This window comes from Camelus ferus, chromosome 10 (assembly GCF_009834535.1).
Source record: "Camelus ferus isolate YT-003-E chromosome 10, BCGSAC_Cfer_1.0, whole genome shotgun sequence".
NCBI classification, from domain to species: domain Eukaryota; kingdom Metazoa; phylum Chordata; class Mammalia; order Artiodactyla; family Camelidae; genus Camelus; species Camelus ferus.
Window position 1 is genome coordinate 44,441,281 of NC_045705.1, and position 15,821 is coordinate 44,457,101.

Genomic DNA, 15,821 nt, shown 5'->3' on the forward strand with positions numbered 1-15,821 from the left:
CTTTACCTTCTGCTCAGCCGTCATGGTTAAGCTCTGGAGCCTGATTGTCATGTTTCCAAGACTCTGTTCAAAGGCTGCCACGAGGTGAGCCTGGAGAGGAAAGACATTTCCCTTACGTTACCTTCAGTTACATTACCTCGCAAGGCAGGAGCGCCAGGTCTTAAGACTAAAATCCGCCCGGGGCCACGTGTGTGAGCCTCCACCTACTTCTTCCGCCTCTTGAGCCCCGCTCCCCACGACTCTTTGGGATCCGGTTCCTGGATCCGGTTTCATGTCCTCCAACGCCCTGGGATCCTTCCCACCTTAGAGTCTTTCTGCACACTCTCCTCTCTGCCTGGGCTACTCTCCTCCCATCTGCTTCTCTAACTGATTTTTACATATTCTTCTCGAGAGCTCTCCGTGCATGAATTCATAACACCCCCAGGCGGGGTCAGGTCTCCACATTCACTCTCTAAAGCACACTGGGTTGCCGATCTGTACTTCGCAGTATCACACGCAAAGTACTTGTGATGCTACGAAGTCTCTTGTGATGGCTGATGTTCGCCTGTCTCTACTACACGGCAGGATGACCTTTTGTTTCCTCAGCACCAGGCTCACAGGAGAGGCTCACACTGAGCCTGTTTGCAGGATGAATGAACCAAGTGGAGTTTGCTTGTTATAATCCTGGTTAATAAAAAGCCACTAGAAGGCCCACCTGCTACCTCCTTAGAGAACCCCCTGTCCCCCGGGCAGTTACGACTTTCCCTGGGGCCCCCCTGCACTTTCATACACCTCTATTAGAAGATGGCATCAGAGACACCGTTATTTTACTATTACAAAGACGGTTTTTCAAATGCTGCCAATTAGAGTTAAAATATGCATCCAATTTTCAGAGATGTTAAAAGCATGAAAAAAATGCATATCTTAGAATTGAGAACCGTGATTGTTCCCCTGTCTGCCCCTTTCTCTGCAACCCTCTTTAAGGGCAAGATGCAACTCTTTGTCTTGACACTAAGCCTTCTTCCTTCTTCCACAGAGCGGTAGGTGAAATATTAGTTGGTTGACTGAGGATCCTGATAATATTGTTGACACCCAGGATAAAGAGTGGACAAGTCATCTAAGTCTACTGGCCTCAGTTTCTTCATCTATAAAATGGGGGCCACCTGTCTATGTTCCTCCCAGGGTGACTGTGAGCACTGAATGCAACAACATAGTTGAAAATAAACTGTTAAGGAACTGCAAAATGTAGAAATGACTGGAGACCGTGGGGAAAGGAAGAGGTTTGGGAATGAAAAGTGACAAAAGATGAGAACATAGGCGAGGTGAGGTGACAAAAGATGAGACACCTATGAGAACACAGGTGCAGCGAGATTGAGAAAGGGTTCTAGGAGCTGGGTGGAAAGATACTCAGAAGGTCACGGGAGGAATCAGAAGGGCCAGCAGGATACTTGAGTCTTGAGAGAAGTGAGATCTGATGGTTCTGTAAAGTTCTAGAGGAAGAGGTGACTGATGCAGGAGTGAGGGAGAAAAGCGGAGTAACTGTGTAGGGGAGGGGCCATCGCCCTGAGCTGCGAGCTGGGTCTGGGTCAGGGTCAGCGGACATTTCTGTTGGAGGAGGAGAGACTTGAGGAGTGAGTTACTCTGTTACTAGACTTCATCAGGCCGGAAGAGTTAAGGGTAAGACATCTCTAGGATCAGCCGTTGAGTCTCTTTCCCAATAGCCATAGGAGCTGGCAGGAAGCAGGGGCTCTTGTGATAGAAATGTTAAGTGGACTGGTCAGTTTCTTTCCGATGGCACATCCTCCCTTCATTGAAAATTGAGAAAATGCCTTTGTGATTTAAAATACAGAGATACGCTTTAGTCTGCCCTGGAAAATGTGGCAAAACTAAAGCCAATCAATTCAAGAAGGCACACAGAAGATGAAGGAAGCGAACCAGGACAGGGATGTGAAAAAGGACAACGGACACCCTTGCCTTTCCAGGGAATGACAAGGTCAAATTTAAATGACCGAATTTCCATGTATTGCAATTCTTTGTTTGATTGCACCCAAGATTCTCTTTGTGGACATTCCTAATTTCTCTTCAGGTTAAAAAAAAAAACAAAAACCTGACCCCATGAAGACTGCTATGAAGAGACTGTTTTTGCAAATTCAAGAAGAAACCACATTTGCTCTGAAGAACTAGAGGATCACATTTTGCTGCCGAGCAAAAGGACTTGGGGTCCTGTGTGCAACTTTAAAAATACAGGCTGAGAGGCTGTTCCGAGCCTGGTTCAGAGCCACAAAACATCCCTCACGTCAAGCACCATTCTCACATTCCCAAGGAAAACAAACACAAGTGGTAAAAAAACACCCAGAGAAGGTGGCTTTGAGTAGTCTGTCCTAGAAAAACAAACACAGCTTGGCCTGTGAGAAAGATGGCAGACAATAAAACATGCTAGCACTGCTGGCCGTGTGTGGCAAGACTAAATGTTTACTTTAAAACAATACTGGATTCAGTGGCTTTGGTGAAGAGCAAAACACACTTCTGGAATAGTAATAATAATGTAAGGGGTCTCCCTTATTCTTCTGGAACAGAGAGGAGAGTTCCAAATGGTCTGATGTAAGGTCCCTCGGGGCAGCATGTGGTCATCGGAGGAACTGATCCAAGTTCATGGATAATTAAATTAATTACTATTTTCTGATTAGTACAGGGCAGCAATTGACAGCTGTAATTCTTAACTAAGAGGGTAGTTCCAAGTCACCTGCTGTCCAACCTCACATGTTCCCAGGAGACCCTGGCTCACTGGGCCTGGGCAGGCTCTGGATTTGAATGGATGCATCTGGTTACCGAGAAGACAACTACCCAAGAATACCTCTGCTCTTCTGACTGGGATCTAAACCTCAAAATTCGGATCTCACAGCAATTTCTGATCTTCTTTTGATAAAGTTACTGACGGAAAAAAAGGTTAAGAAGATAAAGGATTACAAAACACATAGCAGCCTAGTATATTAGGGTTTGGGGAAAAAAATCAAAGATTTCAGGAATGCAAAAGAATGCAGGAGAATGAGTAATAATGCAAGTAGCTACCGATCACTGAGTTTGTAATCAAGGTCAAGCACTGTGCTAGGCACTTCATGTGCAGACTTTAACGTGCAATGGTTGCCTTGAGCAGACCAAGGCTCAAGCCAGGAATTACCTGGGCGAAAGCTCCAGGTAAATGTTAATTACCTTCCTAGTTCAAAGAAGGCAATCTTTCGAAGCTGCTTTTCATTTTACCAGCATGCAGGGGTCACGCAGGTCTCTTTCTGACAGGCTCACACACAGAGCCTGTGGTCTCAGGCTGGGCTGTGCACACCTGAGTAGGAAGCCCTCCTTCTAAGGTATCTTAGCACCTTCCAAAACCTCAGGCTCTGCCTTCTGAGCTTCAGCCCTGGCTGGCTCATGGCTCTGCAGCAAGGCTCCTTCATTCATAAACTAGTCTGATGGGATATGGAGATCTCTGACCCTACTCTGACCCCTCAAATCCTATACTCACACCGCAGTGAGGAAGCCACCCTAACTACCTCACCGCTCTGCTCATAGGGCTCCGCTATTCTCCGCTGGAAGCTCAACTCTCCACCTAACAGCAGAGACCTCCATGATGTGGCCTGACCCTTGCCCTTCTTCGATGCCTTCCTCCTTCCCATTTCCTTCTCCCCTCTACCCCTGGCTCTTCCCCACATCCAAGACACAGATTCTAATTACACCGAGCTATTTACAATTTCTAAACGCACCAAGATCTTCACCTTGGGCTTTTGCACCAACTACTCTCTTTCATTAGAATGCTTTCCTTCCCATGCATCCTCCCCTACGCAGCATCCCTCAGAGGTCACCTCCTCCAGGAAGCCTTTCCTGACCTCCCCCTGCCTCACCAAGGCTGTGCTAAGTGCTCCTCCTATCTATTCCCACAACCTTCACCCTTTATTTCTATCATAACAGTTATCTTGTTATAGCAAAACTGTTTTGTCTCTCCGCTGTACCAGAGAGACAGCACTAAGATGACGGTGACTGTGCTTGCTTTACTGTTGAATTCACAGTGCCCAGGGCAGAGTTGGCACTTAGACAGTTGCTGAATTGAACGCCAGTTGGCAGTGTCTCTTGAACACGTAATTGTGTATATTATAATTACAGAGCAGTCAGATATTTACTGTGGCGCCTTAGATCTCTTTTTTTTTTCCTCTTAAGATGAAAATTTTCAGAGAAAGGGAAGAGAAAGGAACATTTCTGAGCACTGAATATATTCCAGGTACTGATCACATGACACTCCTGAGAGGTAAGTATTATCATCCCCCAATGCATGGACGAGCAAAGGCAGGCCCAGAAGTTAAAGAATTTGCCCAAAGCACAGAGCTAGTGAGTGTCCAAGCCGACATCCACACCCACGATGCTAAAGCCTGTGTCCTTTTTATGACACCACATGGCTTCTATAATGCTCAGAAGGTAGTCGTGGGCACCGCCCTGGGTCTCTACTCACATTTGCTGTCAGCTGGGTGGTCAGAGCTGAAACCTTCTCCTGGGAGGCATCCAGCTCCCGCCGTAGTTTGCGAATCTAAAGATGACAAGGGACAGAGTTACTTGCCTTGGGAGTCCACTTCCAGGTTGAGCTGGGCGAAATAATTGATAATCGATAAAGGAAATCAGCAAACTGTTCCTTACCTCTGACTGGCATTTTTCTTCTGGCTGTAAAGAAAATGGAGAAAAAATTAGATCAGCCAAGGAACAAAGAAAAGCACATCCCAGCCTGAAGGGAGCACCAGATTTGATACTTCAGCAGTCTTGAAGACTTACTAGTTTCTTTCCCAGTATACTTTCCTAGACTGGTTTAATTAATTTGACCAATCAGAAAGGCCAAATACAAACAGCATATTTTTTATTTCTTTGTTTAATTTTATTTTTTGTTGAAGTGTGGTTGATTACAATGTCAGTTTCAGGTGTAGAGCAAAGCAGTTCTGTCTGTTATTTACACACATATGTATATATTTTTTCTTTTCAGATTCCTTTCCATTATATGTTATTATAAGAAATTGAATATAGTTCCCTGTGCTATACAGCAGGTCCACAAACAGCACATTATTTTAAGAAATTAGGAAGAATAAGGAAATACTCTAGCTATTTTGGTCATGAGGAGCACTCCTGCTCTCACATGGATATGATGTTAGGGTCTGGCACTCAGGAGAAGGTGTGATGAGAAGAGAATGAGCTGGGGCAGGGCTACCAGATTTAGCCAATAAAAATACGAGACACCCAGTTAAATGTGAATTTTTTTAGTTTAAGTATGTCCTGTGCAATAGTGGAGAAATATTAATGCTAAAAAATTGCGTGTTTTTATCTGAACTTCAAATTTAACTAGGCATTCTGTACGTATCCTGGCAATCGTACCTGAGGGGCGGGGAGGACCGCTCACAGGTTAACTCTGCCCCATTGTATCCCCCCTCGCATCTCCCTGGGGCACCGCAGCAGAAACAGTAGCTGGGCAGGAGGGCTCCCCCAAAGTGAGGGGGGCCGGGGGCGCCTACCAGCCAGCCTGCTGCCTCCCCAGACTGTAAAGGATGAATGTGGCCTGCACCTTCCTGCTGCTCTATCTCGAGTCCCCCAGTTACCTGTGACCCTGGGGAGTAAGGACGAAGCCTGTAGGCCCTCTTACTGGCAAAGCCATCCATACGGGGCCCTGGGTCTGTGGTGTCACAGCAATCTGCCAGCCAGAGACTACAAGCCTACTTACCCCTCCCACAGGGGGAGCCCACAGGGGAGGGGGGAACCTGCTGCAGGGGGAACCTGTCATTGTCTCTCCTGGAGTTCCCTTGGGGGCCGTAAAAGAAGAAACCCCAACCCCGCAACACACACATTCTTGGGAATGCTGGAAATGTTCCTGCCTCTGTCCACACTCCACCATCTGTACCTCCTGGGGTGGAGCAATGATTTGGGAGCCAGGTAGGTGAGTGAAAATCAGTAAGGACCCTGTTTTGTCCTTAAGTCCTCTCTGTGTGTCCTAATCCAATTTTATTAGTGATAAACCCATTGTTTTTAAAAATCAGCACCTGACTCTGGCGTCTACTTCTCTGTTAGTTCAGAATGCAGAGGGGTATGATTCGTTGGGCCCCACAGTCCCTATACCCATCAGCTGGGACAAGAGGGTTGCTGTTTCCTGTCTGACCTCCCTGTACACGCTGCTCCCTGCTGCTCTCACTCCTGATCCTGCCCAAGAAGGCCCTCCCTCCAGGCCGGCTTCCAATCACAGCAACTAATTTTTAGGTACACTGTAGCCAAACCAGTTAATCCTTGCAGTAACTCCACAAAGTAGGTTTGTATTCCTTTTGAGGCTCTGAGAGGTTAGGTATCTTACCTAAAGTCACACTGTAAGACAGTCTCCTCATCTAAGAAGCACCTTCAGGAGAAGGTTGGAAGATGTCCTCAGATGTTCTTACTCTTCCCTCTCTGATAATTTTGAGCCATCCCTTTTGGTCTGTCTGCCTGTCCATCAATTCATCCCTATACCACCACCTATTAAATATTTATTGATTTCCTATTATGTGTCAGACACTGTTCTAAGAACCTGGGATATAGCTGTGAACGTAACCAAGTCCCTCACCTGATGTTGCTTACATTCTGGTAATAAGAAATAGCATTTATTGAACACTTACTATATGCCAGAGACAGTTCCAAGACTTTTACATTCATTATTCATTTAATCCTCATAACAACCCTTTGAGAAGGTACTAATCTAATGTGCCCGTGGTGACAGCTGATAAGTGGCAGAACTGGGACTGGATCCAAGGTAGTCTGGCTCCAGAGCCTATGATCATAACCAGCCCATTCTCCTGCTCTTTGACTAGAGCTACATTCTCCTGGAGGCCTTCCAGAAATAACCTGGCTTCTGAGTCTGATCCAAAAGAGACAAGTTCTTGGTGATAAGGTCACAGCTATCTGCCATGTGGGAGGCGAGTGGAGGTCTGTTAACTGGCTGAACCATCCACCGAGGGCCAGCTCTACTTCTAAACACTTCCGTCAACAGGCCTAAGGCTCCTTCCCCAGGCCTCTGTCACTGTCTGTCTCTGTGCCCACCTGTTTCTGGGGTTGGGCCCCTGTTCTCAGCAGCAGCCTGGAGGAATCATGTGTTTTTTATCCTGACTCCAGGTTCTGCTGCTCTTCTGCACATCTGGGAACTCTGAGTGAAGCTCCGACCTCCCTCCACTCCAGAGTTCCTCTGGGAACTCAACTGCGGCTCCCTACCAATCAAGAAAGCAAGTCTGATGCCAGATGTGGCCTCTCCAATTTTCTTCTGTTCCAAGGGCTGGCCATGACTTCTCCATGGCACTTGTTAAGCATCAGGTCGTCTTGTCTTTCCTTCATGATTAAAATTATAGGCAAATTTCAGCCCAAATGAGCATTCTTGAACATCTAAGAATTACAGAGATTTCAGGTGGGGAAGAGCCTATTATCATCCAGTAAGAGCCTTTAAAACACTCAGGTGTTAAATAGACTCTTTGGTCTGGGCTGGTGGCAACTAAAGAGACTCCAAAGATCTCATTTTAAACAACAAATACAAACTTGTTCACCTTACAAAGGCGCCTGGGCATTTGTTTCAGAATTTCATCATCACCAAGTAGCTGGGACTAGAAAAAGGACCACACATCAGTGCTTGGCTGTAACAGCACCTAGCTGGATTTGCAGTCTCCCTCGGATGGAGCATACCACTCCATCATGAAAACATTCAAAGGTGAGACTATTTTTTAAAGAGTCTGCAAAAGCAACCTCTATTCTCAGAGAAGGCATATGTAAAGAACAGCACAGGGGAACTTTTGAATCAGTGACCAGTGCAATGTCAGAGGTTGTCGGGACCTCAGAGACCACCTGGCCTAGCTCCCTGAGGCCAGGAGCAAATGGAGACACCCAGAATAAAGAGGTCATGTGTTCCAAGTCACGCAGTAAGGAAAAAACTATGATTCGGCCTCAGGTCTCTTGCTATCCAGATAAACACGGAATTAAACATTCTTACTAGATCTTTGGTAATTTGTGAATTTACATCAAGTCAGAAAGGACAATTTCAAATTTCATGAAAATACCAGCCTCATGTCCATATACCCAGAACAAGGGCTACTGAAAGAGAGGCCTGTGGCTGCAAGAACTTCCACGGTGGGCATGTAGGGGAAGCAGCCAGAAACTGCAAGTGATGGTTTCCCGTATCTGAATTCTCACAGGTGGAGAAGCTCACGCTCTTTCCCTCCAAGGCTGGCTGATGCTGGCCAGCCCCCATTTTTCAGTCTTCTGAGAAGGGCCCAACCCCCTATCTATTGGTGGGAAACCCTGGGAACTCCCTGGGAAAACACGGGCCCGGGCACTGAAACGTCTGCTGTGGCTGCGCTGCACCAGCCCTGTGAAATGAGAGTTCCATGTCCCCCTGTGCCTTCCGGCTTCCTCTTTCGTCAGCAGGCCCCTATCTCCACCTAAACTACATCCTCCGGGCTCAGCCCAGAGTCTGGCATGTACTTGCTGTCAGTAAATACTGTTGACAAAGTGAATCTAGGTTGGAAAGAACCACCTCTAGTACCCACATCACCGAGCTTCACTCTAGAGGGAAGGACACAGTGGACGCAACAGCTGAAGTTAGAAGGCCGTCTCTATGCGCCCGGAGATAATGGCTTAAATAACCCCTTCCCAAGGTTACTCTATATGAAGCTTTTACAATGAAAGCCAGGACTCTGAAGAAACTTCAGACAAGATGACTAGCAGAGGAAAGAGATATTTTGGAGCTGGAGGGGCCAGGTGGGTAAAAGCAGAAGAGAGCGTTTCTAGGTCCTTCAAATCAGACCATGTCAGCAATCACTCCAGTCTGTTTGCTTGTTATAGGTTTAAGAAAGAGTCAGGCCCTGGTCTCTTCAACTTGATTCTGGGATGGCCTGTAACTTACAAGGGGCTATCTACAACGTGTCCCACTACATAGCTGGCATAACCAAACACTGAATTATTACAACTTTTGTTCTCCATGGAATTAATGGCTGAAGAATTCCCAATTCCCAATGAACAAAATGGTTTTTTTCCTGTAGGAATTCCAGAATTACAGTTTTTAAGATAGCTATGTACATAGCTATAAAAAGCATCACTGGACAAATCCAGCACCATATTTGACTGCATTTGGCTTTTGTTCAGTAGACCTCACACCGATGACAGCTACACTTAAGACAGCTTCCTCTGTGCTGGCTGCACTCCACTCACTGCTTTACGTGCATTTTCTTATTTCATTCAAACCTACTTTGTGAACACCTACTATGTGCCAGGCCCTGTTCTAGGCATGAGGAATAAACACAGAAAAAAGTCCTTGTCCTCAAGGAATTTGCATTGCAATGAATAGGAATCTTCATAAATTTAATTCTCATTACAAACTCCACAAGGGAGGGGCTGCTATTCTTTCTATGTCATGGATAAAGAAACTGAGGCAGACAGAAGGTTGAAAAGTGAAAGCCTTTCTTGTCAAGTCTACCCGCAGGTGGCTAAAGCTTCTTGCACATTCTTACTAGTTACCACCCAAAGCATGACGCCACTTTAACAAAGCGGCCCGCTCCTGATTTATTGGTTGGTACGTTAGAATCAATAGCTGTTTGTAAATTTCAGACCGTGTTTCCTAATGAATTGATCCCCTTATAATGGAAATACTCTCTCTAGGAGACATGCCTATATTTTATTTTTGACACATTTGATAAAGGAACACCAGCTCTCATGATCAGAGCCCCTCAGCATTGATTTATACTCACTGTAGAGTAAACTGATGACGTGCTGGAAACCAGGGAGAGCGAGGATCCATGAACTATTTAAAAAAAAAAAAAAAAAGAAAGAAAGAAAGAAAAGGAAAGGTGAATTATACATCTGGCTCCTATGGAGCCAAAAAGGGGGCGGGAAGGAGACACTCAGCATTAGAGAACACTACCAGGCTTGGAGCAACTTCACCTTGATCCAACCTTTCCTGGTTCGGTGACAGGTCAGTGCCAAATAAGCCATAATTTTCTATGAAAGTCACTTTTCTATTACCACATTTTCTTTCCTAATAACTTCTAAATACTTTTCTTCCCCTAACTATCAAAATGATACATAGTTACTAAGTAAAAGTTTTCAAGTACAGAGAAGCGTTAGGAAACATATCCCCTGCCATCACCTGCGTGACTCATAATTCTATTACCCAGAGGCAACCTTTACCTGCTCCGCGCCAGCATATTTTACTCCCTTCTTTTTTCTAATGTTTCCCTTTAGGGTTAGGATTGTATTGCACATATATTTTTTATCCTGCTGGCATTTGTCATTTGTAGAAGCAAAAAGATGAGCTGATTATCTGGAACATAGGAGGCTGGCTGTCAGCCACAGTAAATTCATTCTAGATGACCCTGTAGGTTCTTTGTTCAATTTCTATCAAGTCTACAAAATGACAAGCAAGTGGTGTCCTCTTTTTCATTTGTGACTGGTACTTTGGGACTTAGAACCATCCTTGTGTCTGCCCTCTGCACCCCCTCCTGCCCCCAGCCAATGGAGACATTTTATGATCTGTTTTCGTGTAATTTTAAAGCATGGTCATTTCTAGGACTAGGTATTATGGGTTACTTCTCTTATTGGGAACCAGACTTGTTCATGACATTTTCTTACTCATCTCTCAACAGCCTGTTTGAAAGGTGGAAATATGCCTGTCGAGACATCATATTGAATGGGGCACAGCCTCCCTGACCAGGAGTGGAATGCCTCTGCTCCACACTGTGCTCTCTCCTGTGGTCTGAGAGTGGGAGGCTGGGGAGTAACTTTCCGTGTGTACTAAATGGCTTTCACTTACCACCCAAGGAGCGAACTCAACTTGGATCAGCAGCTGGCAGAAACTACCAGCCCACAGATGTCCGACCAATGGCTCAGCCTACAGCTCAGGTGACTCCACACCGTCTTCCCAATAAACCTCTCAACCTCCCATTCTTCCTTCATGTGTTCCTAGCACACTCTGAATTCTGCACGTCTCTCTCAAGAGCGCCCTGCATAGTAGTCGGCCACTTCAGAGTCTCTGCCTGTGCGGTTCCCTCGGGTCTGGGATGCGTCTCATATCTGCCCGTCCAAATCTCCAGGATCAGTTCACACGGCTTCTCCTGGAGCCCTTCCTCACTTCCCTGACGGCACCTGATGGGCTTCCTCCCTCCTCTAACTCACACAGCTCCTGGCCTGGCCTTCTAGTCCTCTTCTCTCTTAGAAGATGCCAGTTGCTCTGAGGCTACCCCTGCCCGGACATTCACATCCACCTTCCTTAGCAATGCCTGGGATTCTAAGTCTTTTCCACCAACTTCCTCCATCCACGACTCACCTGGCCCACGCCCATAAAAAGCAGTTTAAGGTGTTAATGGCCAATAATGGCTTTCAGTGTTAAGATGTCCACACATTAACAGAGACCTCTCATGCCCCAACCTAGTGGCCTAATGGGCCAAGGGGAAAAGTTACTTAGACCCATGACACAGACACTTGGGGGGAAACTATATTGGAGGCCAAGTTGGAGGAAGGGATGTGGGAAACATGGAGCCTCCCTTCAAACACATCGCCCTTCCAGACACGCTCCAGAGGTCTGCGCAGGGCTGCTGCAAAAAGGAACTTTTTTCTTGTTTCTCCACCTCATACACATGCGTTCAGCGACACTGCCTTCAGCAGTGCTCCAGGACAAGCGTGGGGCCGCAGGCAGAGAGGAGCACATCTGGCAGGCTTCGGGGGGCAGTAGGATTTTTCTCTGTAATTAACTCCTCTCACTAGTAAAAAGCAACAGCAAGGCTGTGGTCCAGAGAGAGAGCCCCTGCTTTCCAGAATCACCCCCAAACTGAATGTGGCTGCCTGAACCATGCAGCCGGCTCTCCTTCAAGTGAACTGAGCCAAGGCAGAACCAGGGTCATGTGGCCAGGATACTTTCAAACGACAAAATGCATACGAGACTTGCAAAGCCAGAACAGCAAAGGCATGCCATGCATCTTCCTCCTGATACCTGGACCTCCAAAAATTTGAAGCTACAAGAAACTACAGAGATTATATCGGCCATCTCTGCCATTGACTAATTTGAAACCCAGAGAGGTTAAATGACCTGCCTAAGGTCCTAGAGCAATCAGGAACAGGATCTGCGGACCAGAAATGTGGAGACTGCTTTGCCCTTGAGTGACCTCGTTTACTGGTTTCTGAGGGTTTTGTTTTTAGTAACGTCTTTTGGTATATTTACAATGGTTTCCTAAGGCCCTCATTCAACCTACACAGGCACAAGCTGGGACCAAAGAAGCAAAAAGTGCATGTTTGAGAAGAGCGTGCTTTCACCCTTACCTAATGCATAGGTTGGGGTGAACTCAGGAGATAGAATGAGACAAGTGGGCATATTCCAGCCAATCAAGCAAACAAATGCCTCTGCTGTCACACTTGGGAACCATATCTGTCTGTCTATCCCTACATACATACATACATACATACATCCACCCATCCAGCTTCATACTAACCAAAGCACTTTCTGCTTCATACTGTTGTTTGAAGTGATCCTCATCATCACAGAGAATTTGTAGGTAATATTCCCAGACAGGGCGGGAGTTTCTACTCCTAATGAACTCAAGAGTAAATTAAGGCCCAGAGAGGATAAGTGATGTGGCCAAGCACACACTGCTGGTCGGGAGCAGAGAGAGAAGGTGAATCTGGGCATCACACTCTAGTTCACACTCCACCGCCAGGGGCTGGGGAAGGAGCCAGTGAGAATGAGTTGCAGTTCTGATGGCTAAGAGGCCACCCTCTCAATCAGCGAAGGAAGTGTAACTGAAAACGGAGCCCATGATGGTGAAGGTTCAGGGTTTGTCTCAGGCAGGTAAGGAAGCCCAGCTGTGGCCAAGGCAGAGCCAAGCGTAAGGTAGGATTGAGTAGAAAAACAGAGGGCTGAGAATCAAGCGTTTAGGACCTGGTTCTGGCTGCAAGAAGTCCCCAAGTCACTTCTGTTCGATTTTTCCATAAACAAAATGAGGTTGAAATGGTCCATGGGGAGAAGGATGAAACAAAACATGACAACTGTGACAACAGCTACCACCGATTGAGTACTTAGTAAACCCCTCCCTAAGTCATTCTGCTAACTGCCTTCCAGGATTTGCATCTCACCTAATCTTCACGTCAACCTTTGAAGGAGATACAATTACTTTCCACATTTCAGTGAACAGGAAATAGGCTCAGCAGGGTCAAACCCCTTAGCCAAAGTCACACTGCTAACAGTGGAGGTGCCAGGATTTGAATCCAAGTGTAACTCAGGGGCTAGAAACACAGGTAAGCTGCAGTACAAGATTTTTTTTATTAACAGGCTGCTCTGTTCCTGTGGATTCCACATGAACTGATTTAGATGGCACCAGCTCTTAGGGATGATTGTATAGTTCCTGGATTTTTTTTTCCCTCCAAAGACATTCATTTAAAAAATGCCTCAAGCATCTCCCTAAAGTACAGTATTCAAGTTGACTTTAAGATTGCATAATGCATCTGATAGAAATTAATTTACCTGAAAATATTTGAAAGATTGCACCTGGGCCATGCCTGTACCTGATCTACATATTTATGACTCCCACTTCCTTCAAAATGGAAAGTGCTAATTAAATCCCACAAAACCCTCACCCAAGTACTTGTGCTAATTCTTCCTAAATTTCTATCCCGCCTTCTGGCATATGATATACCTAACTGCCTCTCATAAGGAAGTTCTACTCTGTCTGAACATGAGATGTGAATTTTTTTCCCAACTGTCTCTGCAACACTGGGAGTTTACATATTCAACAGGGGAAAAAAAGTCTTCACCCAATAGAACTAAAAACACCTAACTGCACAAGCCCTATTTTGTTTTTGTAACGTAACAGCCCTGGAAGAAATAAAATCAATCCAATGCCAAATTTCCCCAAAGATGAAAATGCTACATGTTTATTAGTCTATCGACAGCAGTCCCTACCCCTTCTCCCCAAACTTGATCTTCACGTTTGTGCTTCAGTTCCATGTCACCATGAATCATCAGGGTTTACAAAAGTCTAGACATTGCTTGTGGGCAAGCACTTTTTATCAATGTCACTTTGACATCCCAGCTATTCCACAGTTGTGCTCCCTGACAGCTTGATTCCAGATGGAATAAATAAAAGCCATCTGATGATGACACGGGAATGGTCCTGGACCTTTACGAGGCGAGGTGTGCTTGTTTGGACAAGTTTCAGTACTGAACACTGCTCACTCGGGTACAGCGGGACAGAGGAGATGAATACGGCACCAGACGCACTCCCTACTCGAGCCGCCACCAGGAGGCCTGAAGTGCTCTGGGGCCACACCTGGCTCACCTACCGACCCGAAAAATGTTCAAGACAAACTGCCTACTCCTTCACCTTAGAGTCAATATACCCTCTTACTAGTACTGCTCTGAGTGGGTATAGCACTCATTTCTAGCTCTTAAATCCAGCAAAACACTCAGCAACTCAGGCTCCACCCCCTCCTAATGCGCTGTCCCAGCAGGTCCCCATAGATGGATTTCCAGACTGGTGCCTGCTCACTGGATGTCACTGGATGCAAATGATACATAAGTCAGAATGGAGAGAATTAAGGAAGATTAACCAGGGGGCAACTGCTCTGAACTAAACTCTTAAGATTTCTGTTTAAAAGAACACTGGGCATAGCAGAAGCGGATATCCTGCATCTCTCTCTCTTGACTTATTTAGGGATTTCCTCGACAGTCACAAGTTTATTTGTTCTTTCCTACCAGGAGGACGCCGGGCATGTTCCCCCGCTCTCACAAGCACTGGGAGCAGGGGAAAGCACCCATGACTCTCCTCTCCACCCCTACTCCATTCTGTCACTGGCAAAAAAGGTACAGCTAGGGCTATGGCCCTCGGCCTGGGCTCCATTTGCTTCGAGAGTTCCCATCTCTGGCTGGGGACTTTCAGCTGCCAGAACACCAATGCTGAAGCCGCGTTTTCAGGCTGTGATGGGTCCTAACATTATTGGGTTAACAGTTATATATATTATCTCATTTAATTCACATAATTCCACGAACTGAGTACTCTCATTTTATCAGTGAAAAAAACAGAGGGGCCAAGAGGTGAAGTTAACTTGTTCAGAATCATATACCTAAGAAGTAGTGGGGCTGGAATTCAAACCGTGGTGGCACTATCGCATATCCTCCACCATGAGTCAACGGCACTGACCCCCATGTCTTACCATTCCCATCTTTGGGAAGTTTTTGGGGGGTCGGGGGGGTGTCCTTTCACGACATTTCGACTGCTCTCCCCTAACTCACACCTTGAGTGAAGGAATGAAGAGACATGAACTGAGTTAGATGGCTGGGGAGGATGCCCACAGTAGCTTTCTCCCCAAATTCTGATGAAAATGAACAAAATAGAAAAACCCAACCCCAAATATTCCCAATTAGTGAGCAAAGGAGTGGGGCATAACTGAATGCAATAAACTTACCAAAAAAACTGGTGCTGGAGAAAAGAAATAGAAAATTCTGGAGCAAGGTGGAGAGGCCCAGCTGCCCACAGCCCCCCCATAGAGCCATGCAGGTGCGTCAGCACACGGAGATGAACCCTGCAGTGACTGGCGCTGCCAAGGTGGGGCACCAGCAGCTGAACCTCATGATGGATGCGTGTGCCAAGAAGCTAGGGACCAAGTCCAAGAGAGAGAAACCTAGAGTGGAACTCGGTCAACCCGAGGGTTCACCAGTGTTTTTTCAGCAGCCTCTTCCTTCAAGTTCAGCGAGGTTAAGTGAGACCCTACTCAGACACTACTTTTCAGAATTCCCCAGGCCCAACCCCCAGAGTTAAGCAGGCAAATTAGAAACT

At 46.2% G+C, this 15,821-nt stretch overlaps 1 protein-coding gene across 1 annotated transcript in view; it reads right to left on the minus strand.

The window, feature by feature from the left end:
* The window catches only part of NAV2 (neuron navigator 2), a 365,374-nt gene that overhangs the window by 38,512 nt on the left and 311,041 nt on the right, over nt 1-15,821 (minus strand). Inside the window, 4 exon segments of the mRNA XM_032488868.1 lie at nt 7-90; nt 4,475-4,549; nt 4,657-4,680; nt 9,750-9,802. Coding sequence (XP_032344759.1) covers nt 7-90; nt 4,475-4,549; nt 4,657-4,680; nt 9,750-9,802 — 236 coding nt within the window.